The sequence below is a fragment of the Martes martes genome, assembly GCF_963455335.1.
Source record: "Martes martes genome assembly, chromosome: 8".
NCBI classification, from domain to species: Eukaryota; Metazoa; Chordata; class Mammalia; order Carnivora; family Mustelidae; genus Martes; species Martes martes.
In genome coordinates, this window is record NC_137895.1 from 17,061,810 (window position 1) to 17,089,465 (window position 27,656).

Sequence of the window (27,656 nt, forward strand, 5' to 3'; positions counted from 1 at the left end):
ATGCTCTGGTGTCCCTTAGCATCTGAAAAGCTGATAGGAAGTCACTGCTGGACAGTGGGAGCTCTGCTCTGAGGAAAAGAGGGCCACTGGCTGTGTAATTTTTAAAATGACAGCCTTTGGGAATAAGTGCCTGAGGACAGTCCCTGGAATATCCCGCAGGCATAGGCCATTACCTGAGTCATACCAAAGGGGCTCAATAGTTAGGTAAGAGGTCTGGGGGGTTTTACGGTGCAAACTTTGGTCACTTTCACCTGGACTGTGGCGAGCTTGGAAAAGTATTGGCATCCCAGCCATCTCCACTGCGCCCATGCACTTGGCGTCTACATCTCGCTCCCCTGGGGAGGTGCTGGGAGCGGCCCTCAATCCCACCCCCTACTGGTGCACCCCCTTCTCTCTCCGACCTCGGCGAGACACGGCCCCTTCAGCGAGGCTCTGCGCAAAGGCAAGCACAGAGTTACAGACGCCTTGGTTTTCATTCCAGTCTGCGAGAAGGGAACACGAACGCGGCCACCAGGAGGCCCCTGGTCTGAGCACAGAAATCATGAGTCATAGATTTGGGGGTTCGGACCTAGGAGCAGCTGGCGATGTGGATGGGCGTGGGTCTGCGGGGATGGCAGGGGGCTGCCGAAAGGCCACAGTCCCTCCCTCCGGGGTACGGTTCCCTAAAGACTCCCCCGTCCTCTCCTCCAACCCGCCCCCCCGGGCGGCGGCTTTCAGGGTGCGGCCGGGGGTCGGGGAGGGGCGGTGCTCGCGCTCCCGGTCGCCGCCCCCGCGGCCACATCACCAGGCGCTCGCTTCCCCTCGGGCGGCGGCGGGGCTGCGCGTGCGCGGGGCGGCCGCGCGGGGGCGGGGAGCGAGCGGGCCGCGGGCGCCGGCTCCCGGGCTGTCAGCGCGGGGCCGGGAGGGCGCGAGGAGGCGCGCCAGCAGGAAGGAGCCGCGGCCGGGGGCAGCCGCCGCGCCGCCGCGGGGGCACTAGGTGAATGCTCCTTCCACCCCGCGCCCCGGGTGCCGAGGTCGCGTCTGAGGAGGCGGGGTCCCCTCTGCTCACACCGGCCGGCGCGGCCGCGCTCCGGGGCAGGTGATAATGGAGGGGAAGTCTGGGCTTTGGCCGCGGCGCGGGGTTCGGGCGCATCCCAGGTACTGGAGGGAGGTGGGGCGGGCCCGGGCTGGGACCCTGCGACCGGGGCGCGGGAGGGCCCGGGCTGTGCTGGGCGGCCGCGCGCCCCTCCGGAGCCGCCGGGGCTCCTCCCCCGGGGCCCCCGCGCCTGCCCCACCTCGGGCGGGACGGCAGGCTGGCCCTGGGCGCGGACGGGGGAGCCAGGCAGCTGCGGGTGGGCGAGCGGGCGGGCGGGCGGGCGGCCCCGGACACCGGGCCCGGCAGCGGGGGTGGGGTGGCTGCGGGACCGGTGGAAGGTGAGCTCGGATGGAGACGCCGCCCGGCGGGCTCGGGCACACCCCAGCTCCACCGCTTCGGGGCTCGGCAGTTGCTCCGTCTCACCGCTTTCTTTCATTCTTTTATGTAAGTGAAATGTATCTCAATTAAAAAAAAAAAACCAATAATGAATTCTGGAACGCTGAAAAGAATTTTAAAAAATAAATAAAAATTAATTAAAAAAACACTCCAAACGTTTATCTGCATTAGGCGATTACGTTTTCGTATGCAATTATGTATATTACCTTTACGAGTCTATTACACATATATGTCATCTTTCTGTAGATGAACACTTGTTTTTTTCTTTTTTAATTGAGATATACTGCCCATACCATAAAATTAATCTTTTTAAAGTGTGGCTTTTACTCTAATCACGAAGTTTTGCAACTATCACCACTATCCTGAACATTTTCGTCACCTCAGAGTGAAACCTTGAACCCATTAGCAGTCATTTCTCATTTCTCCTTTACCCCACCCTCTGGCAGTTGCTAATCTACTTTCTTTCTCTATGGATGTGCCTAGTCTGGAAATTTCATATAAAAGGAATCCTACAATATGTGGCTTTTGGTCTGGCTTCTTTCACATAGCAAAATGTTTCCAAGGTTCATCCATGCTGTAGGGTGTATCAGAACTTTATTCCTTTTTATGGCTGGATAATACTCCATTGTATCAGTGTACCATAATATCACATACTGTTTATCCATTCATGGACATTCAGGATGTTTCCACTTTTTGGCTCTTGCGAATAATGCCGCTGCCATAAACATTTGTGTGTAGTTTTTATGTGAGCATATGCTTTCATTTCTCTTGGGTGTCTGCGTGTTTAACTTTTTGTGAAACTGCCAAACTTTTGTATAGTAGGGGGCATCCTTTTACATTCCGGCCAAATGCTGTATGAAGGTTCCAGTTTCTTCTCGTATTCACCCACACTTGTGATGATCTGTTGGCTAGTTTTTGTTATAGCCATTCTGGTGGGTGTGAAGTGATACTGATTTGCATTTACCTCGGGGCTAATCGTGTTGAGGGTCTTTTTGTGCGCTTACTTGCTCTTTGTATAGCTTCTTTGGAGAAATGTCTGCTCAAATCCTTTGCCCATACTATGATGTGGTTATCTGTTTTATTTCTTCCTTACATATTGGGTATTTTTTATTGTTGTATTATGTTATTCATTTATGGAAAAAAAATTTAGGTTTGGGGGCTATTACTGACTAAAAAAAGCCAACCAACCTGATAGCAGGCAACATAATGCTTCTACTTGGGGAAAGCAGAGTAAGGGCCATTAATGTTTTTCAGAATACCTTACCTGCCAATTCTTGATCATCTTACCTCCCGGTTCCCTTTCTGTTATCTTTAGAAAAGCCACAAAAGGTATGCTATGACCAGATTCAAGACAGACCACACACAGCCGGTGTTTTCATATATTCATTGCTTGGTTTGAAAACAGTCCCAGTTATCACTTTAATTACAAATAATTACAAATAATTTATTTTGATGGCTGGCTAAACAAAATACTAAAAAATGGCAAACACCAATTATTCAATTAAAATTTCATTTGCTTAACTTCTCAGGCAAAGTGGAAGATCTTGTTTTCCCAAGTTTTTGTAGTCTTTTACTACAGTTAGACTCATCTGTGGGTGGCAAATAAATATTTTTGGTGGCACTGAAGTTAAGAGCCACTTGTAGCTGAATGAATGCAGCTAGGCTGCTTTTGTGGTTAATTTCTGAGTACACAAAAATTCAGTGTTAACCTTAGCTCTTTTATAGCAAAAACCACTGAAAAAGACATGGCACCTGCCTCTCAGGAGTTCAAGCTCATTTTCCTATTGCTCTAACGTAACTGTTCAAAAAAATTTCACTTCCAAATTTCAGAAGTGTTATAGAAAATAAGACTAAAGGGGTGCCTGGGTGGCTCAGTGGGTTAAAGCCGCTGCCTTCGGCTAGGGTCATGATCCCAGCGTCCTGGGATCGAGCCCCGCATCATGATCCCAGCGTCCGTCCTGGGATCGAGCCCCGCATCGGGCTCTCTGCTCAGCGGGGAGCCTGCTTCCTCCTCTCTCTCTGCCTGCCTCTCTGCCTACTTGTGATCTGTCTGTCAAATAAATAAATAAAATCTTTAAAAAAAAAAAGAAAATAAGACTAAAGATTTCCAAGTGGAATTATGGATAAGCAACTGATTAAAAGTATAAAGATCAGTCCAATCCTTCTTAACTACTAAATTATAAAACAATGGAAATGTTATTTAACCCTTTTATGACTCACTGACTTTCTTAGTAGAATGAATAATTTCAGTATGTAACCTGAGTGTATGTTTTTCTTTTAGCTAATGGAATGATTATCGGAATATTGAAGATAACCTATCCAACCTAATAGTGATTGTTACTAACTCACCCAATGCATATAAAAGTCTCCCATAGCTACAGATGTTTTCCAAGTTGGCCTTCTTCACACCCTGGAGTTTTTAGGACTTACTGAGGACTGAATGTCAAGGGCAGTGTAAAATGGGAACAATTTTGGGGACAGGATCCCTGGGAAATGCTGATCAGAGCAGACCTGCCTCCTTTATGGTGAGCTTCTAGGCACCTCACACCTTTTCTCTGAGATTACTATAGTTACATTTCTATAGCTTAAGAATAATGTGTGTGTGTGTGTGTGTGTTTTAAAATATATATGAAAATAAGAAAACATGTATCTCCAGTAGGGATCAAAGGCTAGGACTGTCAGTCAGTTATTCTATTGTAATGTGAATGGATTTAATCAGATTGCTTTCCCCCTGATCAGCTACACTGAGGAAATGGGAATTTTGACCCGAGTAAAGATAGGAGAGGTAAGTAGTAGGGGATCATATTACATTTTGGAGGTTTGACAAAATTTGCAGTATTTCTAAAAGTGTGAGTGTTGAAAATAGAGATCTTTGGATAGCATAAAGGCTCTGGAAGAAGAGAAAAGAAAAACAAGAATGAGAATTTGGAAGGAAAGGTTGTGAGATATTAAAATAGATTCAACTTATGTAGACATTTTTTGCCCAAGAGAAATTCTAAATAGGAAAAGGTAGAACCTTCTTTATTTCGCTCCTCTTCCCTTTTTCCCCTTGCATCTCCGTGGTACTCTTCTCCTAGGACCCAGAAGTCAGACTGCAATGAATACTGTTCACGTGTAAGCTCTTCAGTATGCTAATTACAGTATGCTAATTTCACTCCCCCTGTCTCCACATTGTGGTCAAGTTGAGATCAGGGTCAAGAAACCAGATAAAGATTAAAATGCTGTTAAAATACAGTTTCATTGTTATTTCTGGTAAAACTGGATTGGAGAATGTAGTTTAGATCTGTGCTTACTCTTTTCTTTCTTAATTGACCTACCCAGAGGAAACTGTAGCACTTAAAAAGCTGTGGGTCAGGTCTCCCCTGCAGGGAGGGAAAGTTCTTGCCCTCCTAGGAGCTGGAATGGAAAGGAGAACTTTCCTTGAAGGCATCCAAGTGGGAGAGAGCCAGTGAGAGTTCAGGGGTGGGGCCTGTCTGGAATATTGACCTTTATCCCTGTCTCAGCCCTTAGGTCAGTCACTTTCTCCAGGAATTGCTGATGGGGTAAAGAGAAAGAAAAGCGCCCCTTTAATCCCGTGTGTTCTTCGACTTAGGGGACTTAGGGGAGTGAAAGTCCTGTTGTCTTTGTAGAGAGGGAAATACGGAGGTCCTCTTATCAGTTAACTGTGTTGTGTGTGTTTTGTAGGCTAGCCTAGGAACTTACTACTTTACAAAATAGGAGCTGAGAATTTATTTTCCTTGGAAGTAGCTAAACGTCTGAACAGTTTTTAAGTGGCTGATCTTTTCATTGTGTGGTTAGATACATAGATTATTACGTCTATATCTTAACTTTTTTACTCCTCAAATATTTACGAAGTGTCGAATATGTAATAGGCACTAGTCTAGGCCCTTGGGATTCAGCAGTGAAGAAGAATGAGTCCTTGCTGTCATGGAGTTTGCAGCCTGCAAAGACAACCAGTGCAGAACAGTTACAGTAAAGTATAATAAGTGTTAGAAAGTTTGGGGTACTTTGGGACCACAGAGAAGGGAGACCTCATCTAGGAGGGTCGGGGAAGTGATGGTTACGAGCTAAAGTCACAGGGACACCTGTGGCTCAGTCGGTTAAGCTTCTGCCTTTGCCTCAGGTCTGGTTCCCAGAGTTCTGGGATCAAGTCCTGGATCAGGCTCCTTGCTCAGTGGGGAGCCTGATTCTCCCTCGACCTGCTGCTCCCCCTGCTTGTGCTCCCCTCCTCTCTGACAAATAAATAAAATCTTAAAAAAAAAAAAAAACCAACAACTAAGGTCACAAAGTAGAATAGGAGGTAGCCACGTAAAAGCAAGAGTTTCAGGAAAAAAGAGCATAATGCAAAGGTCAATAAGAGAGAGGGTGGTGTACTAAAGTATTTTTCAAACTGCAGACACCTAGGCACTCACGAGTAGATTGTCAGTTCAGTGGAGTGGGTTGTGACCTGCATTTTAAAAAAGAAATCACATAGGGGCGCCTGGGTGGCTCAGTGCATTAAAGCCTCTGCCTTTGGCTCAGGTCTTGATCCCAGGGTCCTGGGATCCAGCCCCGCATCAGCTCTCTGCTCAGCAGGGAGCCTGCTTCCCTTCCTCTCTCTCTGCCTGCCTCTCTGCCTACTTGTGATTTCTGTCTGTCAAATAAATAAATAAAATCTTAAAAAAAATAAAATAAAAAAATAAAAAAGAAATCACATAGAAGCGTGTGTCACACATAGTTACTAGATTGTGATTTGTAAACTTTGAAAATCGGCAACGGGGGAAACGGAGAAAAAGCCCTGTGTGACGACAGCCAGAGGTGTTGGGTGGGTGGAGATGGTGATAAGGCAGGATTTAGTTAGGCTTATTAAAGAATTGGCATTTATCTTAGAGGAAATGAGAAGCCACTGAAAGTTTCAGGAAGGGCCTAAATAGATGAATATTTTCTAAAGATCCCTTTGAGTGTCCAGGCTTTCTCTGAATATAAAATACAAATTCTTTGGCTCCATGTTGCAGGTATCCCAAAATTAGTTCTAATCTATTTTTTCTAAAGAATCCTTCCACTATTTTTGGTACTGGAACCTCCCATTTCATAAAGATTAATAGTCTGCCTCAGTGCCTTTGCACTGACGGAAAGGTCTGTAAGAGTAGATCTTGCTTCTGTTTTACTCATGTTGAACTGCTGGTATTTAGCTTAGTGCTTGGTACCCTGTAGGGATGAAGCAAACCTTTGTTGATAGAGTCTAAACAGTCTTAATTTTAGAACTGTTACATAGTAGTGGAAATGACCTTGGCATTTCTAATAATACTTACTTTTGGAAAAAGGAAAAGGTTTCATTGGAAATTCTTTTCTCAGTTGGAATCATGTTAGTGATAGAACCATACTGATTTACTTAAAAGGTAATTTAACAAAAAGCACTCTTATGATATATTAAAACAGTAGCAGAGAGACGAAAAAGAACAACAGACTCTCTGATCTGGGAGTTTTTCTTCCCAAGGAGTGCAGAGCAGTGACAGATTATTGACGAGAGGAGGCAACCCAGCGGTCGTTTGTATTTTGTTTGGATAGGCCTTTTTCTGAGCACTCACCAAAAGACAGTTTGATAAAGATGGCTAGGAGGAAAGAGAATAAATTAGATTAAAATGTATCAGTCTTATGAGCTTAATGGAGAGGCAACAGAAAATAAATTTTGGTCTTAAAAGAAGTAAAAATAGAACATCCATATACCCCAAAGAACTAACAAATAAGAATCTAATGATGTCAGTTTGTTGCCAGAGAATGATTGTACTGTCACAGTACTGTGACTTCACAGAATTAGATTGTGAAACCCAACTGTGAAGGAAAAATTCTTTAAGTGTATGGTTTCGATAAGTGGCAAGAGAAGTTATGAAAAATTCATGAAAGGTAGAGAGATTTCAAGTTCTGATTCAGATTCTCTTTAATACACTTTTGAGATGTGGAAACTTGGCTAATTAGTTTTGTAAATTAGATTTTATGTAGCTTAAACATGAGTGCTGGAATCTAATTTTGCTAATATGGGATGGCTTTTAAAAAATACTTACTGCATTTTATATTTTTATGTTCTACAGAGTCCTATTTTAAGCAGTGCATCGTAGAACCTCAATTGAAACTGCCAACTTGTATAAATGTATGCTAAGGAAATAATTCTAAATATGGGAAATTATTATGCACAAAGATGTTCATTTTCATTACAGTGTAATTTAGCTAAGAAAATGTTTCGCTATAGGGAAATTATTCATTAAAATGTGGCAATGCACTTGAAGTTTAACCATTAAAAGTGCTATTTCAGAGCAATGGTCTCATTTATTATTTTTTAAATTAAAAAATAAAAAGTGCTCAATGTGAGCAAAAATTCAAATAATACAAACATATGCAAGATTTTAAAAGGGAAAGGGGTATTTCAAGTCCTTCCTTACCATACACCCCACCCCAACATAGGCCAACCTAGTTCTTTAGAAGCAAATACTTTAAGCACTTTGGTATTTGTCCTTCCAGACTTTTCTCTAACCCAGTAGTTTTTGAGTTTTGCCCCCATGAGGGGGCTCCTGGTTTCTTCTCAAGTTGGGTAGGTAAAGACCAAGTGGGTGGGAACCAGGTTACAAAATCCTATACCGCTTCGTTTGTTCCTATTTTATATGTAGGGATTTCACATAGGGTTTAATTTAAACAAATAATTGCTCTGCATTAAAACTAAGTGTTTAAAAACTATGGGTCTAATTTAGAAAATGAAGTCCTAAGTCCCCTAGGAGATTCCAGATCAGGAATTCCAGATCTTACCCAGTGTACCATTTTGCTGCACGGTGACAGGAATGTTCCATACAGACCTTCTATTCATTACTCCAGTACTCCACTCACTGCTAGCCAGTCACCTGGTCCTCCCCCCACCACCCCTGCCTTTTTCTCCCCCATCTCTCTAAATCTTAGTTGTCCTTTAAGGTTCTGCTCACCATTTGTTTTGTTCATTCCTCCTTTCAACATATTTTTAGTGAACACCCACATTTTGACTAATACTGAATGGGAAATATGTAGAATTTTGTATCAAAACGTCATAACGTCATAAACTAGTAAAGGATGACCTTCATATAGATAAAGGCAATAATGTTTTTAGCAAAGTAAGGGCATTGAGGGGTGGGCAGGTACTAAAAAAAGAAGTGGTCTCTTCCTTCTGCAGTTTTATGTGGCACTTATTAAAAAAAAAAAGGCACTTTATGATACAGCTCCATTTCTGGGTGTTCAGTAAATACTTGCTCATTTATTAGTTGAGTAATTAAAGAAAATGCAGAGTTCACCTGTGAATTCAGGATAAGGTTTAAGAAGGAGTGATTTTCATTCTTGAGCAATCAGCTCTGTTAAATAACTTGAATCCAGTTTGCTGGATTCCACTCTTGGGCATGAGCAGAGCTGAGAAAGAGCCTTGGAAGGACCTTGGTTCTGTCGTCCTCATCCCCCAGGGCCACTTACGCTGGTGTTGAAGGATCCTAACACAGAGTACCAGTAGTGTCTTCCTTATCACTAGCTGGTTAGTCAGGAAGTCATGAATTCAAGATCCTGTATCTTTATCTTAACAAACTTTACAGCTTGGGGCATATGTCTTAACATCCTCCAGACTCAGTTTCCTAAACTGCAATGTGTGAACATGTGTGTCTCCCAGGTTTTCATAAAAGACTGAGACTCCAGAGCTCGGTCTGCTATTTTCTTCACGACATTTGCCACTTTCCTTTATGTTTATAGATAAAAATTAGTAAAGAACTTTTATAGTAACCTTTGGATTTTCTTTTTTTAAAAAGGTCAGAAAACTCTTATCCTCTAGCCTTTCCAGATTATAAGGTTTCAGAATAACCCCAGGCAAACTCATGATGGCTTCCATCCTTCCAAGTGCTTCATGTTCTGATTGAGTAGACTTAGTTCTTTGGTCCAGAATAAATCGTACAGTTGTGGTTTAAGGCAGTCTGTTTTATTTGTAGATTGTAAAAATGTTATTTAGATCTCTTTTTAAAATGAAAAAATACATCAGAGATGATATGTAAACCTAACAATGGTATTACAGCTACTTCCTATTCCAGCTTTCATTTTCTTTTTTTCTTTTAAAACACTGGTTTCCTAAAGACCTGTCTTGTCTGGGATATGTAAGTACTATGTAGTGTATGTACATAGTGGTCAGTATATGTACACAACACTTTATAGCTTGCTGGCAGTTTAATTAATTAAATTAAAAGTAGGATGGGATAGAGGCACCTGGGTGACACAGTCAGTTAAGTGTCCAGCTCTTGGTTTCAGTTCAGGTCATAATCTAAGGGTTGTGAGACCAAAACCTGCTTTGGGCTCTGTGCTGAACACAAGTCTGCAAAAGTTTTCTCTCCCTCTTCCCATCCCTGCCTTGCTGGCTGTCTCTCTCTCAAATAAATAAATCTTAAAAAAAAAAGGATGTGATAAATTATATAAAAGGTAAATATTAAACCTCAGTTGATTTTTTTAAAGAAAATTGGAACAGAACAGTGGACCTGCAAATTACAAGCCAGGGGTTCAATACAGCGATGTATAATATTTTTGTGATCATATGGCATTGTATATTCCTTAGTAAGGAGCAAAAGGGATGGAAAATTAGGTTTTGAATGTTTTATAAAAGTAGAGAAAGAATGATAAATAATGATGCTGATAATTAACATTTTTGAGGGCTTAATACACTGATCTACGTACTTTATGTGTATTAAGTCACTTAATCATCAGAAGAACCCAATGAGGGAGGTTTTTTTTTCATGAGGAAACTGAGGTATAGAGGCATAGTTCCCACAGCTAATGAAAGTCAGAATTTAAGCCAAAGCAGTTTGACTTTGGAGCCCAAACTCTTAACTACTGTCGGTATCATTCGTGTGTTGATACTTCTCGACATTGGATTTTTTTTCAAAGAAAATCATCTCTCTCAATTGAAGTGTAGAGATTTGCTGTATAAGTCACTTGGAATTTCCCCCTAAAATCACTCAATGCAAGTCCTGTTGTTGATTAATTCATTTAATGAAAGGATAGCAAATAGCTCAGGAAGCTTTGTACAGTTTCAAATATAGCGTAAAGCATTTGCCAGTGATTCCGTATCACATACTTGCCTGAAATCTGTATACTCAGGTATGGGAGTCTGTGCATAGATTTTATAATCTGAATTTAAAATCATGTTACTCTTGAATCACTAAGTTCTCTACCTGAAACTAATACTACACTGTATTAGTGTAATTGCACTCACTGAAATTTAAATAAAAACTAGGAAAGAAAATTAAATCATACTACTCTTTAGGACATAACCTACCCCTTTCTCAATCCTATATGGGCAATCTAAGCATGCATTTCAGCATTAGCAAAGAAACACCAAAAGAGAGAAAAACATTAATGTTCTGTGATTTTTAAAGAAAAAATGAGGTAGCCCTTCTGGGAAAAATCATACCTTTTTGTGACTCTTAAGGTGTTTAGAGTTATTATCATTTTGAAATACATATGGTGGATTGTTGGGGAGACACACCATAGACTCGGTGGTAATCTGGCCTTGCTTTGGAGCGTCATGGGACAGATGCAGCAACTTATTCACAATTATCTAACAAATATAAATGAAATGGCTATAAAAAATGGGAAAATGAATACAGAATGTCAGCTATCTGGCAGTGTTTAGGATGTGTTCATTAAACGAAGGCCTTTTAGTTGCGATGTTCTTACTGGGGAATGAGTGGAGAGGGAGAGGTAGCAAAGAAAGTGGCAATTTTGGAGGTCCTAGGAGTTTTAGAAGGAGGAAATTGCAAGTAACCATCAAAAGTAACTTTGTAGAATATTATTGATAAGGAAACTTGGGGGATGTTTTATGAAATGCAAAAAGCGAGATATAAAATAATATGTACAATATGAGCCCATTTTTGTTTTATACATATATAGAGAAAAAGTATTGTAAAAAAAAGAGTTATATATACCAATATGTCATCAGTGATTATCTCTGAATAATGGGCTTCCAGAATAAACAATTTTTATGTATCCTTGGTTTTTTTTTTTCTTTTTTCACTGAAGACCTATTGCTTCTGTGAGAAAAAGAAAAGTAATTAAAAAAAAAAACCCTCTATGCTAGTGGATATCAGAAGCACAATTTCAAATGAGCTAGGAAAGAAGGAAAGGTAGTCAGGACATTGTTGAGCAAAGACCATCATGACAATGCAGTTGGTTTTTAGGTGGCTTTGAGGGTAGTTAGCTTGAACTTGAAGTTGAACTTAGAGCTTTTCCCCTCCCATTTTTTTTTAAACTGATATTTGAATAAAAAGGTGCACAGCCCTGACCAAAGGGTAGAGGAGAGACTTGATTGCAGGGAGTAAAGATACTGAGTTAGGCCACTGTTTCAGTTCGCTGCCAAGATAATTGAGTAACATAACACTGTGTACTTGCCATTTACCTAATCTGCAGAGTCCCTTGTACTGACTCGGTACACTTGAACTCCACAGCACTCTGGGAGGACTCTTACTGGAAAGTGCAGTTTGGGAAGGTAGAAGATCAGCTTCATCTCCCTGGGGTGGTGCCCTTGTGAGAGTGTCCCAGCTAGGGAGGGTGATGTGAGGCTCCCACCTGAGGAACACCGCAGGGAGGGTGCTATCCTGTTTCATCACTCTGGAAGGTAATGTAATTTAATGTGGCCTGTGCATGAGGGTGCTGCTTCGCCTCTGAGATAGGGGAGAGTATGGGAAGGTAGACGGATAGATGTGCTTTGAGTACGTAGTTGAAATGAGATACCATGAAAATTATGGGACACTCCAGGTCTTAAAATGTAGAAGAAAAATGCCAACTTTACATGGGGAAAACCACGTTTTCCTTTCACCTTTCTTAAAAACAAGTTTTCTTTTTCTTTTAAGTGTTGGCATGTTAGCTTCCTTTCTTCCTTTCTCTGTTCTTAAAAATAGGATTTCCTTTTTTTTTTTTTTTTTTAACTTGGGCACTTTGGCATCCTTTCTGCACCTTAAAATTCTGGAAGCTTTCATTTTCAGTTTTCAGTTTAATTATATAGAGAGCTAAGTGTATATTTTATGTTGGTCCAGAAGTGGGTTTGCATTTTTAGAATTGAATTCTCTCTAAGAATATAAGCATGTGTTATAGGGAAAAGTATGAAAGTATACTTTTGTGTGAATTCTGAATAATAATTTTTACTCATTTGAAATGCTGATGAACTTATAACTTACTTTCTCAATTTAAGTATTTCAGATTCAGAAGAGCCAGAGAAAACTGGTTAGGAAATGTATTTATGTTTTATTCTTATGTACACTATGTTTTACACAGAAGCGTTGGGTCAGTTTATAAAAAACAACACCTACAAGAAATGTTGGTTTAAAAAAAAAAAAAAGAATTCCGAAACTAGGACCAGAGAAAATAAAACTAGGAGTTTAACATTAAGATGAATAAATTGATCATAGATTTGAATTTCTGATGTACCTGTAAGTTTCCTCACTGCTGAAGTAGAAAAGAAAAAAAAAAGTGGCTCAATATTTATTAAAGAAAAGTAAATATACCAGTTTTCAGTAGCAAGACTATCTGCGAATTATGTTTTAGTTTTATTCATTAGCTTGTTTTGGCGTAGCCTTCTAAATAAAGTCTCTTATGACTTTATACATGAATGACTGATGAGAAGGGGATGTTCTCAGCAGTAGTTCTCAGGAAATTAATGAATGTCGATTGCTTGTCAGTTAAAGGAGAGAGTCATTAAGTGGCAGTTTTTTAATAAGATACATGTAAGAAATGTTTAACACAGAGTAAGAGAAATATACTTCATTTTATTATTGAAAAGCAGTTTCTCAACTTCAAAACAGGGTTCTCTGATTGAACTCCTCACTATCCAACTATTCCTCAAGTTTTTTCAAATCATAGCTCTAGCAGATATTTCTGGTTATAGCTGGCTTCCTGTGTTATAAAAAGAATTTGTAAATTGCTGTGAATTTAATCAGAATGTCTAGTTAAATGATTGAATCCCCCCCACCATTTTTTAGTTGGTTGGTTTGATAGGGACTAGATACAATCTAACCGATGGCACTTGGTAGGATAAATTATACTTTGTTTATGCAATACCCTTAGTTCTTTGGACGCACACGTATTTATTCTGTCAACATTTTCTCAGTAAGTAGAAACAGTTTAACTGTGGATTGTGTTTTAGTTGATTCAGTAGCTTGTTGTGGCATATTCTTCTAAATCATTCTTCCAAAAAATAATTAATTAAATTAACTAACTAGTGACATTGAGGGTTGTGATTCTGAAAACAAAGTCAGTGCTCTGAATCTGGTTTTCTTTGAAAAACTATTTGAGATGTGCGGAGGATTTATTATACAGAGGATTTATTACACCCACTGATTATTTCTCTGGCTGTAAAACAAATTCTTTACATTCTCTGGCTGTAACCAAACCAAATGTTTGGTTGTCTTCTAGGCATATAGAAAGAATCAATAAAGTTTATGGCATTACTCTTTCCTCTCAGTGGACAGTCTTGGAAGTGAGTGAATGTTTTATGCAGACAGCTAGTTCTTGGATATCAGTAGCTGAATCATGTCCATGACTGCTCAAGCTTTTGTGTTTGTTAGGGATTTATCAGCACCACCAATTTTGCAGAATTCAGTGCTACTAAAATGGCAGTTAATTGTGCTTTCACTTCTCCCAGTTTTTCCTGACTTGCCAAGAAAGTTTGATATCACTCCCTCCTACCTAAATGAAACTTCTGGGAGTGCTTGCATTCAGTTTAAGTCAAAGAAGTCAAGATCTTAAAAAGGAGCTAATTACGTATTTTAGCCAAAAAAAGGAAAAAAAGAAAGCAGGAGATACTTTCATGGTACTTTAGAGGTGAGCCTTTTAACCAGGGAGGACAGTATTTGTGAGGTAGTGTGTCTTAATATTTCAGTTTATAAGTACTTTAAAAAAAAAGATTTTATTTATTTACTTATTAGAGAGAGAGTGAAAGAGTGTGTGTGCATGGGTGTGGGGGGAAGGGCAGAGGCAGAGGGAGAAGGAGAGAGAATCCCAAGCCTACGTGGCTCCCAGCACAGAGCCGGACATGGGGCTTGATCCCAGGACCCTGAGATCATGACCTGAGCCAAAAGCAAGAGCTGGGTGCTTAACCAACTGAAACACCAGACACCTCTCAGTTTCTAAGCACTTTTATTTATTTTTTAAAAGATTTTTATTTATTTATTTGACAGAGAGAGAGAGAGATCACAAGTAGGCAGAGAGAGAGAGAGAGGGAAGCAGGCTCCCTGCTGAGCAGAGAGCCTGATGCTGGGCTCGATCCCAAGACCCTGAGATCGTGACCTGAGCTGAAGGCAGAGGCTTTAACCCACTGAGCCACTCAGGCAGCCCTTCTAAGCACTTTTAAAGGAGCTGAACAATGATAGAAATTTATAAGATATATAAATTACTATAACTCATCTGTTGTTTGGACCAGTTTGAGACTTATACTTAATAAAGTCTGTGGGACAGTTACTGAATGGGTTCATCTTCATTCCTTAGAATTGTTACTGTGGGCAGTTCCTATTCCTTGTTTAGCTGCAGGACATGAGCAGAATACATTTGTATACTTTTTTCTAGTTATCCATTCTTAACTGGATACAATGAATTGTATACCTCTGCCAAGCAGCAATAGTGCATTTGGAATTCTTGAGATTTCTTATACATCACTATATTGATTTCTGTTGAGGGCCAGGTGATCTGTATCACAGGAAATGCAACCTGTCCTTTCTGTCATGTGGGAGTGGGCATTAGACAACCAAATGGATGCCTTTCATTTAAAAAAATGTATCTTTTAAAAACTGTAAGTGGTAGGAAAATTGCTAACTGTATTTTTGATATTTAATTTGACTATTCTTTCCTCTCTGTACCCTTAGTCTTACATTAATTTGGGTAGATTTCTTTGAGGTTGGATACTTTTATCATTGCCTTTTGAATGAGATGAAAGTTCCTGGGTGTTAGGAACATTTGGGTAGAAAGTATAGAAGTGGAAAAGCTGAATAAAGGAAATTGGATTGAATAAAGGAAGCAGAGAAGAGAGAATAATTTACCTGGTTTGGGTAATCTAGTAGAAAGTACTGAGTCCGTGTGAAACATTAGGAACCCCAAATAAGCAATGTAGGAAATAATCCATTTCAGTGGATGAAAATGATGAAATCAAAGGGCTAAAAATGGGAAATGATTTTTAGTAATAGATGTAGGGCTAGCTTGAGTGGAGAGGAGAGTTTTTCAGTATGAACTCAGTAGTCGAGCTGTCAAGGTCTCTGATCTCCATAAATGGGATTAGGGTGTCCTTGGGTGATGAGCACCCAAGGGAGGCAGGTTTGGCATGAGGTCACAGCAGAATGACAGAGAATGGTGCCGGGGTGAACACGAGACAACCAGAGGGATATGTTTAGGAGCTGTGTGGGATATGTGCTGATTGGATGGTAAACTCTTCAGGAAAAGGGAATTGTAGATAAGAAATGGATAAGCTGAGGTTCAGGTAATGAAACTGATACTTAAAAGGCTATTAAACATCATTTTTGCTTAAATGGAAGGAGTTAATCATTGAGAGAGGTTGGTGAAGATTTAAGTTTACACAGATTTAGAGCTTAAAACGAAAGTAGTTAAAGAAAACTGAATAGCCATAAAGTCAACCTGTTGTTTGGGTCCTGCACAAAACAATTTAAATAATTTGACATAATACTTCTTTATGAACTGATTCTGTGATTAGACAGTTAAGTACTTAACTGAGTATTATTCAAAAGAATGAACAAATTTTTAAAAAAGATTTTATTCATTTATTTGAGAGAGAGAGAAAGATAGAGAATGAGAGGGGAGAAGGTCCCAGGGAGAAGGAGACTCCCCGCGGAGCTGGGACCCTGATGTGGGACTCCATCCCGGGACTCCGGGATCATGACTGGAGCCGAAGACAGTTGCTTAACCAACTGAGCCACCCAGGTGGCCCCTGAACAAATATTTTTTGTGAAACAAGGAAACAGTTTATATATCAGCTGAGCTCTGGTTTTGTTTGCCATAACCTTCCTGAAAGCTAATTTAACTGACCACCTAATATATCCTGTTTGGTTACTACCTGCTTTTGAATAACAAAACACAGAAGAGATATACTCAAAGAGAAAATGAAAGGAGCAGAGTGCACACAATTTATACAAATATATACAGTTTATGCAAATATATTTATACAAATAGAAAATACCCACCTGATGGACAGGTTTTGAGATTTTTTATTAAATGTGATAATACTGGTAACAGGAACTCAAAACATGTTTGTGATGGGAATATAACAAAGTATTAAGCTCTCATTTAATGCCTTTCTTAGTAATTAGGCATGACAGGCCTGCCTCACAGCTCTGCCAGATTTTTCAAGTGTATCATTTAACCTTTGCAATGCAACAGGATGCTTCCTCTAGCACAAGGAGCAGATTTTCTCTGAGATAATGGTTTAGTAACTCAACACACATACAATACTCTGGCTTTTCCCAACTTTTAAAAACAAGCAATTTGAACATTAATGCTTTTCATTTTTGTAACTGAAGTTTAATTCATAAGGGGTATCTGGTATTTACATTCCTTTAAATCAATCGGTCCCTGATAGGTCTCTGTAGACCAGGGCTGTCCCATGACAAAACTGTGATGGGGACCATGGAGTGAGTTCTTTATAAATCTCAGTGTATTCAATGGAAAGGCTGTCTTTTAGCCTGATATTTTGCCCCTTCTGCATTCTTTTATTTTATTTTTTAAGTTTTAATTTATTCATTCATTTTAAGTAATCCCTTCCTCAGATGTGGTGCTCAAACTCACAATCCCAAGATCAAGAGTCTCAGGCTCTTCCAACCCGGCCAGCCAGGCACCCCTCTCCTTCTACATTCTTGGTGTTAAAATGTACACTTATTTTTAGAAAAAGATCATTTAAAAAATTCTAGATTTTGGGGGTGCCTGGGTGGCTCACTGGGTGAAGCCTCTGCCTTCAGCTTGGGTCATGATCCTGGGGTCCTGGGATCAAGCCACATCGGGCTCTCTGCTCAACAGGGAGCCTGCTTCCCTTCCTCTCTCTCTGCCTGCCTCTCTGCCTACTTGTGATCTCTCTTTGTCAAATAAATAAATAAAATCTTTAAAAAAAATTTAGATTTTGTATATATATTTACTTTTTTCCTGTTTTATTGAGAATATAATTGACATACATCACTGTGTGAGTTTCAGGTTTACAGCATAAAGGTTTGACTTATGAATATTTTGTGAAATAATTACCACAGTAAGTTTAGTTAACATCTAACATGCCATATAGGTAGACTAAAAAGAAATGAGGGGGGAAAAAAAAACCCTTTTTCTCCTTGTGGGGGAAACTGTTAAGATTTACTTGCTCAGCAAATTTTATATAACCTACAGCAGCGGTAACAATAGTCACCGTGTTGCAGATTATGTCCCTAGTACTTGTGTATCTTACAATGGGAAGTCTGTACTCTTTGCCTTCTTTCCTCAAATTCCCCCATCTGTCCCCCCACCCCCTCAATCTCTGGTAACCACAAGTCTGATCTTTTTTTCTGTGAGTTTGGGTTTTTTTTTTTTTTCTTGTCTTTTCTTTCTTCCTCTCTCTCTCTCTCTTTTAAGATTGTACATATAAATTAGATCATACGGTATTTCTATTTCCCTTTTTGATTTATTTCACTTCATTTTATAATGCCCTCAGGTCCCGTCCGTATTGTCGCAAATGTCAGTATTTCCTTGATGATGTTGTTGTTGTTGTTAATGGCTGAATACTCTGTTATGTGTTTATGTAGTACATACATCACAACTTCTTTGTCCACTTGCCTGTCAGTGGACACTTAGGTTGTTTCCATGTTTTGGCTCTTGTAAATAATGGTGCTCTGGACACAGGAGTGCAGATATCTTTTCAGGTTAGTGTCTTTGTTTCCTTTGGATTTATTCCCAGAAGTGGAATGGCTAGGTCGTATGGTAGTTCTGTTTTTTCATTTTTTTGAGGTTCCTCCATTGTTTTCCATAATGGCTGTACCAATTTACAGCCCTGCCAGCAGTGCGTAAAGTTCCCTTTTCTTCACATTCTAGTCAGCATTTGTTTTCTTTTCTTCTTGATGATGGCCATTCTAATCATGAGGGGGGAATGATTCTTTTTAAAGATTTTTATTTATTTATTTGCGAGAGAGCAGGAGCATGTGCAGTTTGGGGGGGGGATGGGGAGAGGTGTAGGGGGAGAGAGGCAGGGGGAAAGAGAGAATCTCAAGCGGACTCCATGCTGAGCACCAAGCCCCACATGGTGCTCATTCTCACTATGCTCAGATCATGACTGACCCGAAACCAAGAGTTGGCTCTAAACCAACTGATCCACCCAAGGTGCCCCTTGGGAAAGATTGTTTTTAACTTGGTAAAATTTGAGGGGAAGTTTGGTTAATAAGATGTAAATGTTTGCAAACCCCTGTTTTAAAACTCTAACCATAGTTGGAACCCATAAGTGCTCAGTATATCAGAGATTCACCTAAACTAAAATAGTCAGGAATCTGTAGGCCAGAGTCCTTTTCTAAATATATCTATACTATTAGGATGCTTTTGTTAGATCATGCTGTGGTAATAATTCCAAATTCTTGGCGGCTTTCAACTATAAGCCTTTCTTTCTTTCTCACATTACATGTTGCCTGTGAGTTACCGTGGATTGGCTGCCGTAGCTGGGACTCTGCGTGTATCTCTGTCCCAGGATCCAGTCTGAAGAAGCAGCACTAACCTAGGATGTGCCAGTCTCATGACCAAAGGAAAAGGAGACAGAGCTGAACTGTTTCTGCTTGTAGGTGTTGCCACTGCTCTCATTCCATTGGCCAATGCAAGTCACGTGGCCAAATCTGATGTCAGTGGAGATGAGGAAGTGTAACCCTCTCATGTACCTTCAAGTAAGGTGGCGACAGGTGGAGATAATTCTCTTACTGGAGGGTGGCAGTAATGGGAGTAAGATAAAATCTACAGTATCATGCATACTGAAACGCTCATGTAGTGTATATATGAATAAAGGAGAGTAATAAACAGGTATTCAATCAAGCTGAAAAAATGCAACCAATACCTTTGAAGCCCCTGTCTGCTTTTATACCACTTAGCCAAATATAACCATTCTCTTGAAATTTGTGTCTGTCATGACTTTCATGTATTCCAGTGTGTGAATATCCCACAATTTAGGTTTTGGGTCTTGAGTTAATTCCATTTTTTTGCTAGTATGAAAATGCTGCTGAGGACATTCTTTTTTTTTTTGTCTCCTGGTGAACCATGCAAGAGTCTCTTCAGGGCATGAACTTAGGGTGGAATTGCTGGCATGTGGGGCATATGCATCTTTAATTTTAGTAGATAATGCCCATTGTTTTCCAAAACAGTATAATAACGTTTACTGTCCCACTAGTAGTGTTTAATGTATTACCAGTGCTCATGTCCTTGTTCACATTTGAAAGTCTGACAACATCTCCTTTTTGGTATAGGGAATATAAATCAGATTCTTTTTTTTTTTTTTTAAGATTTTATTTATTTATTTGAGAGAGAGAGAGCGCATGAGCTGGAGAGAAGGTCAGAGGGAGAAGCAGACTCCCTGTGGAGCTGGGAGCCCAATGTGGGACTTGATTCCGGTACTCCAGGATCATGACCTGAGCCATAGGCAGTTGCTTAACCAACTGAGCCACCCAGGCGCCCTATAAATCAGATTCTTTTTTTTTTTTTTTTTAATGTACAGGGAGGTGCTCCTCCAACATTCATGTGTACACAAATCACTTGGGGATGTATTAACATGGCAGGCTTTGATTCATAGATTGGAGTAGGGCTTGGAGCTGAGATCCTGCATTTCTAACAGGCTCCCGGGTGATGCCAGTGCTGCTGGACCACAAACCGTACTCTGAGTAACAAGGGTCCAAGGCACTAAAATAAAGTTGCCCCTGTGTTGGCTGTGCATAGCACCTAAAGAGTCTTTGGAACACAACTGCTAAGTAATAGTATTTGATACAGCCACTCAGTCGAGGGTTTTTGAATTATGCCACATATTTGCAACTTTTGTTTTGTGCAAATATTGGCCATTAGCGAGTAGAGTAGCAGATTCTGTTTTTAGAGATTTGCTTCTTTGTAACTGACATGCAGAAGTTCTAAAGACACGGTTTCTTCTCAACTAGGTTAGATTAATATAACCTACTAAGTAGCTGAGGAGTGACCCACAAGTATCTCCACTGACATTCTTTAAGTACCTTAAAGCTAGGGAAGACTTTGCCAAATTCTGTTCAGTTATTTTTTAAATTACTGCCTGTTTTTAGTCATACATGGGTAAATCATATAGAGCAACAGATTTTTATTTGGTGATATATATGTACATTACTCATCTTACATCCATCACAAAGTATTTTTATTATAATCCATTATTCAGTGAGTTCCCAAGTGCTTTCTTTAAAAGAAGAAAGTTTAAGGAGTCTTTAAGGGAGGTAATGGAACTTGTCGGTAAGCAAGCATTAGGCTAATTGATGATCACTCAGTAACTGGATGAAGTGAAGGATAAAATAAAAATAAACACATTTCTCAGTGCAAAATAGTGATATGTAGTCTAGGGCATGCACCTGTAACAGGATAATCCCTACTAATTCCAAATTGCATTATTTTAAAAAAAACTATTAGGATAGAAACACCACTCAGACTAGCTTTCTCAATGTAGAGTTATTAGTCCACATAATTGGGAACAACGGGGCTGGAATGAGCTTTACATAAATGAAATAGAGGTTCTGATTTACGAGACTCTCTCATCTCCTGGCTTTGATTCTCTCTTTCTGTGGATTGTCCTTTAATGTGGATGGGTTTCACTTCAAGTGGTAGTGATGGTGGTGGTGGTGGTGGTAGAGGGGACTTTTGGAGCTGGAAAATAAAATGGTAGCTTCAGGATGATGTCACTTTGAAGAGAAGTGAGAAAACTCTTCCAGGGGCCCTCCACTCTAACCTTGTAACTTACTCACTCTTCATTAAATCAGCTGTTTCCTTTATAGCCCTTATCACAGATTCCACAAATTATCTCATTTGTTTGCTCACCTGGTGGTTTATCCTCCCCACTACAAGTTAAAATCCATTAGAAGCAGGAATGGTGACTTTTGTTAATTTGGTGTAACTCCAGCATCTCGTGGTCACTCAGGAAATAGTAAGTAAACAGATATATGAAAAGGGGGAGGACTTAGGTCCTGCTTGAGCCACTTGTCATTGTGTGGTCTGGTGGGTAGGATACTGCCTCCCAGAAAAAGGCAGCCCCATGAATGGAGCCTTGGGCTGGATTTCAGCCCTCCTTCATGGTCTCTTTGCACAGAGGCCCTGGTTGAGTATCCATCTTCATTTCCGAATTGCTTATGCTAAAGTGAGGATACTAGGAGCGGAAGTATGAGCTGGATGTATCTTTGCATCTGGATCCTGCTTGGCCAACTCTGTGTTGACTATGTGCCTAGCCATGCCCTATAAATATTCTAACAGAGATGACTTGTCTTGGGAAATTCCTCTTTTTTATTCCCCCTTCCCTCCCCTTCATTTTTCTATCTAGTGTTAGTTGATCACGTTTCCCCAGTTCTCTGCATTTCCGTTTTGATCAACTGTATAATTCTACTTCAAAGGGAAGAAGAAACTGCCTGTATTCATCACATGCCCTTCAGTAGTATAGACTTGTCTTAAAGCTCAATCCCTTTGAGGTTTGTTTTATATTTCATTTAATTGAAGATTTCCTTGAGGCAGTGAAATGCTTGCTCTTTAAAAAGACACAAATGCAGAGGGAAGGCTGAGTGGCTCCATCCATTAAGCATCTACCTTCGGCTCAGGTCATAGATCCCAGAGTCCTGGGATCAAGCCCCACGGCTGGCTCCCTGCTTGGCAGAGAGCCTGCTTCTCCTTCTCCTCCCTGCTTGTGTTCTCTCTCACTGTCTCTGTCTCTGTCTCTCTCAAAAAGATTTAAAAAAAAAAAAAGAAAGAAAAACTTAAAAGACACAGTGGGTTGAAGAACAGAACCCTCTCAATCTAGTCATCTAAGGGTTCTGGGAATCTCATTAGTTCCAGAAGTACAGTTGAGCCTCTCGACCCATGGAAGGTTCTCAGGCAGCTGTTCTGGTCATCTCTCTCTTTCTGGGACTACTTGGTTTCTCCTCGGCTTTACTCCAGTTATCTGATTTTCTTTAAGCACTGTCTTTTTCTGTATACTGATCAACCTGCAAGTGGCAGAAAATGGCATCTAGTTCCTAATCGACTCATTGGATTCTCAGGGCAAGTTCACAAGAAGTCTGTACCATAATTGCTTGGGAAATTTAAAAAGAAAGATGTACAGGTCTCAAACATAGATATTCCAAGTTAGTAGGTCTGGGGTCCTAGAATCTATTTTAAGATATTTCCCAGTAGGAATTCCAAGACTTCTCCACAGTCCCAAGAGGGAAGGAAGGAAAGTGAGTGAATGATGAAGTGGATGAGCCAGGCCTTAGCACCTGCTACATAGCTCTGTTTGCCCTTCCTTGCTATTTTTTGTTTGCCATTCCTTGCTGTTGATCTTCCTATCCAAGGAGTGGGGATGGACAGTCTAAGGAATTGGCAATAAACATTGAAGGATATAATAATCTTCATTAAAAGCAGCAGTAGTGACAGCAATAATTCTTAGTCTTGCTGGGTGGGTGGGCAGTGCAGTTTGGCGGTGGGATCATGTACCCATTATCAAATAAGTGCCAATTTTGTGATCTCGGATGCTCTTGGACGTACAAGGCAGGCCTGGGTGTTCCTGACCTGAGATCTTTAGACCCACTGCAGTAGACATCTTTGAAAGCCTCTGTGTCTATGGCAGCAGCTGTCCAAATATTCGGCTCTCTACCTGGGCGCGTGGTGTATGACCTCCAGCCTCAGTGTCCATCGCTATCGAACTAGCTACAGTGTGTGTCTGTGTCTCTTAGTTTCAAGTCTTTAGAGAGTATGTGGTCACTGGCCAGCCACTCAGGGGCATGCTCTGGGATTGAAGGTCAGAGCAGACTTAGAGAAGAGCGTAAAGTAGTAAGTGCATTATAAGCTTTCTTTTGGTTGGCTTGCAAAGTAGAGCATTTAGTGAGTATCCGTAATCTCTTTTCATTTTGGTTATTTGGTGGATAACAGATTGTATTCCTAAATCAATTATATGAATTATACAAATATGACTCCAACCTACTTTTATATGTGAAGTAAATGCCCTGACGAGTATTCAGAATATTTACCAAGTATTTTTATGGCAAATACTATCATTGTCTCATATTTTAATAAAAATAACATTTTGATAAAATACATATTACATTAAGTTGTAAATAAAGTAACCATTTACTATTTAAAATATAATGCCATATACTTTACCTCTTATTATGTACTGACATATGTGAAGAGTTGTAACAATTTGATTCTGAGACCTCTCTACAATAATAGAAGCCATCATTTAAAATATTTGAGAGCGAGAGAGAATGTGCGCATGCGTGTGCATGCTCCTGACTGGGGGGAGGGGCAGCGGGCAAGAAGCTTCAAGCAGGCTCCCTGCTGAGCACGGAGTCCCTACCAGGGCTTGATCTCTCCACCCATGAAATCATGACCTGAGCCTAAACCACAAAGTCAGTCATTTAACCACTGAGCCACCCAGGTGCCCCAGAAGCCATCACTTTATTTAATAAATTTGTCCACTGTGAAACTTCAGCGACTTGATGGTTTTACATAGGTATCAATTAGGTAAAGTGTGCAACAGTGAGAGACACTTTAAATAAAGATTGAGCACAATTTCTCTGTAATTATATTTCTGTTTACAGAATAGCTGTGTGGCTCAAAACAGTTACGTGTTTAAACCCACAAAGTATAGTGTCATCACCTTAGGGTTGGTTTAAGAACATGTGTGTTTTATATGAGAATCTTAAGTATCAAGATCGTTAATCTGATTTTTAAAAATTATTTTATTTTCTTCTTTTCAGATCCAGTCCTTCTGTGGAACTTCTAAACACCTTTTATTAGCAGAAACATTATTTCCTACAAAATGAAGTCAACATCTTAATTTAAACCAGCATTTGTGTGGTTCTGATTTACCTACAATGGTTCATAAAGCTTGAGATCTAAGGAGTACAGGGTCTTTTGCGATGACAATATGACTAATAGCAAAGGAAGATCTATTACTAATAACACAAGTAGTGGTCCAAGTAGTGGAGGAGGTTTAGTAGACTGGACTTTACGCTTAAATACAATTCAATCTGATAAGTTTTTAAACTTGTTGTTGAGTATGGTTCCAGTAATTTATCAGAAAAACCAGGAAGATAGGCACAAGAAAGCAAATGGCGTTTGGCAAGATGGATTATCAACAGCAGCACAGACTTTTAGCAATCGATCTGAGCAGCACATGGAGTTTCACAGTTTCTCAGAGCAGCCTTTTCATGGCAATAATGGGCACACACCAGCAAGCTGTAGCCCCAAGTATGATGACTATGCCAACTACAATTACTGTGATGGAAGGGGCACTGCAGAAGCTGCCGCCATGTTGCAGAATGAAGATGCATCTAGTGATGGGGATGAAGACGCCATTGTGGAGGCAAACCAGAAATCACCCAAGGAATCCAGTGGGGTCATGGCGCTGCAAATACTGGTACCATTTTTGCTAGCTGGTTTTGGAACAGTGTCAGCCGGCATGGTTTTGGATATAGTCCAGGTGGGTTTGTCTCTTTGTTTATCTTCACTGCTTTTGTTGTGGGCAGTGCTTTGCATAGGTTACTAATCTCAGACATTTACTTTAGATGTAATTTATCCCTTAGTGAAATGAAGGGATGCTGACTAGAGCAGAGAATCTGCTGTTTCTAGGTGTTTTTTTGTTTGTTTTCCTTTAGAGGTTCTAAGAGAATAGTCTCATTCTGACTGTCAGGTGACTCTACATAAAGGATTACAATGATAAAGTAATCCCAAAATGGGTACAGTGCAAAGCCCAATAAATGTTACATTTAAATACTTCTTTATTTTTAAAATAAAAACACGGTAAAATGAATTCAAGCAGTGCAGAGTATTAAATAAAAGATAAAAAAAATCTTTCCTCGTTCTCCTCTTCTCACCAAACTCTCTCCCCCTCCAGAGGTTATCACCATTAAGAGTTTGTTGTGTTTACTTGCAGACATTTTTCTCTGCCTACATATATACCTATGTGCAGGGTTTCTTTTTCAGAAAAAAAGAAATGCTGTATATATTTTTCTGTACCTTATTTTCATTGCTTAATAATATACCTAGACATCTTTCCAAACCAATAGCAAGGATGTTCTGTGTTATAAAATGAGAGCTTCATATTCCGTTGTGTGGACATACTAAAATTTACTTATTCACTCTCCCGTGCTAAGGCTATAATGAATACCTTTTTAAATGTATAGTTATGCACTTACACTAATATTTTCATAGGATAGATTTTAAAAATGGGATTACTGGGGGTTAGGGTAGGTGTAGGTGTTTACAATTTTATAGATATGGGGAGACCTGGGTGGCTCAGTCATTAAGCGTCTGCCTTCAGCTCAGGTCATGATCCCAGGGTCCTGGGATCAAGCCCCACATCAGACTCCTTGCTCAGCAGTAAGCCTGCTTCTCCCACTCCCACTCCCCCCGCTTGTGTTCCCTCTCTCAGTGTCTCTCTGTCAAATAAATAAATAAAATCTTAAAACAATAAAAGAAATAAAAAATAAAATTTTGTAGATAGCATCAGATTGACTTTCAAAAAGATTGCAAAAGTATTTATACTCCTACCATCAATGTAGAAGTACTTTTATTTTTCCATGTCCTTTTGAGTGTTGAATATTCTTGACCATTTTCATCGTTGGTAATTGATAGGGAAATGTTTTCATATTTTAATTAACATTCTTCAGTTATTATTAATAGTTTAGCATGTTTTCATATGTCTGGTGGCCATTCTTAGTTCTTCTGTGACTATTTCTTTTTTTTTTTTTAAAGATTTTATTTATTTATTTGACACAGAGAGAGATCACAAGTAGGCAGAGAGGCAGGCAGAGAGAGGTGGGGGAGGCAGGCTCCCTGATGAGCAGAGAGCCCGATGTGGGGCTCAATCCCAGGACCCTGAGATCATGACCTGAGCTGGAGGCAGAGGCTTAACCCTCTGAGCCACCCAGGCACCCCTTCTGTGACTATTTCTTACATGAAATGCTTTTCTGTATCTACTGTCCATTTTAAAAATGTATATGCTACTTACTGATTTGTAGGAATTCTTACTGTGGTATGGTTACAGAATTACTCATTATATAATTATCTTTCTAAATTAGTAAGTTGTTAAAGTGTGGCATTCTGTTACTACAAGTTTTCATTCATCAATCAGAGAAAGATTGGCTTTGGGAAAGTGTTAGATAACATTTATGAGCCCTTGTCTTTCGTTGCTTGCTCCCTGAAAGAAATCTCATCATTTGTGACACCAAAAAACTTTTTAATATAACATCTTTATCTAAATGGGAAACATACATAAATAGAAACAATTTTTCTACCATTAGTTAGAGAAGGGATATAAAAAAATTGTCTTAAGATGTATATTGAATTTTTACAGCAATCAGACAAGAAAAAAGAAAGAGCATCCAAATTGGTAAGGAAGAAGTAAGACATTCACTACTTGCAGGAGACATGATACTATATATAGAAAATCCTTAAGACTCCACCCAAACTACTACTATTGATAAGTGAAATCAGTAAAGTCACAGGATACAGAATTAATAACAGAATTAATCTGTTGTGTTTCTATACGCTAATAATAGCAGAAAGAGGAATTAAGAAAACAATCCCATTTACAATTGTACCAAAAATAATAAAGTACCTATTATTAAACAACCAAGGAAGTGAAAGACCTATACTCTGAAAACTGTAAAACGCTGGTAAAAGAAATAGAAGATGACACAAACAAATGGAAAGATACCCTGTGCCTAGGGATTAGAAGAACTAGTATTGTTAAAGTGTCCGTAATACCCAAAAGCAATCTGCAGATAGAATGCAGTCCTTATCAAAATTCCAACAGCATTTTTCAGAGAACTAGAACAAATAGTACTAAAGTTGATATGGAAACACAAAGACGCTGAATAGTCAAAGCAACCTTGAAAAAGAAGAACAAAGCTTGTAGGTGTCACAATCCCAGATTTTAAGATACACTACAAAGCTGTAGTCATCAAAACGGGACACCTGGCTGGCTCAG

At 39.8% G+C, this 27,656-nt stretch overlaps 1 protein-coding gene across 3 annotated transcripts in view; it reads left to right on the forward strand.

Annotated features, from left to right (window-relative positions):
- The first annotated feature begins 893 nt into the window (after positions 1-893).
- SLC41A2 (solute carrier family 41 member 2) overlaps positions 894-27,656 on the forward strand; it is a 119,219-nt gene continuing 92,456 nt past the window's right edge. Inside the window, exons 1-2 of one of the 3 annotated variants that reach the window (XM_080812491.1) lie at positions 894-1,078; positions 24,421-25,145. In XM_080812491.1, coding sequence (XP_080668617.1) covers positions 24,591-25,145 — 555 coding nt within the window. In that variant the 5' untranslated portion in view covers positions 894-1,078; positions 24,421-24,590. Of the gene's footprint in view, positions 1,138-11,912; positions 12,108-24,420; positions 25,146-27,656 lie in introns of those variants that run through there. The other 2 variants (XM_080812492.1, XM_080812490.1) reach the window with 2 other exon arrangements.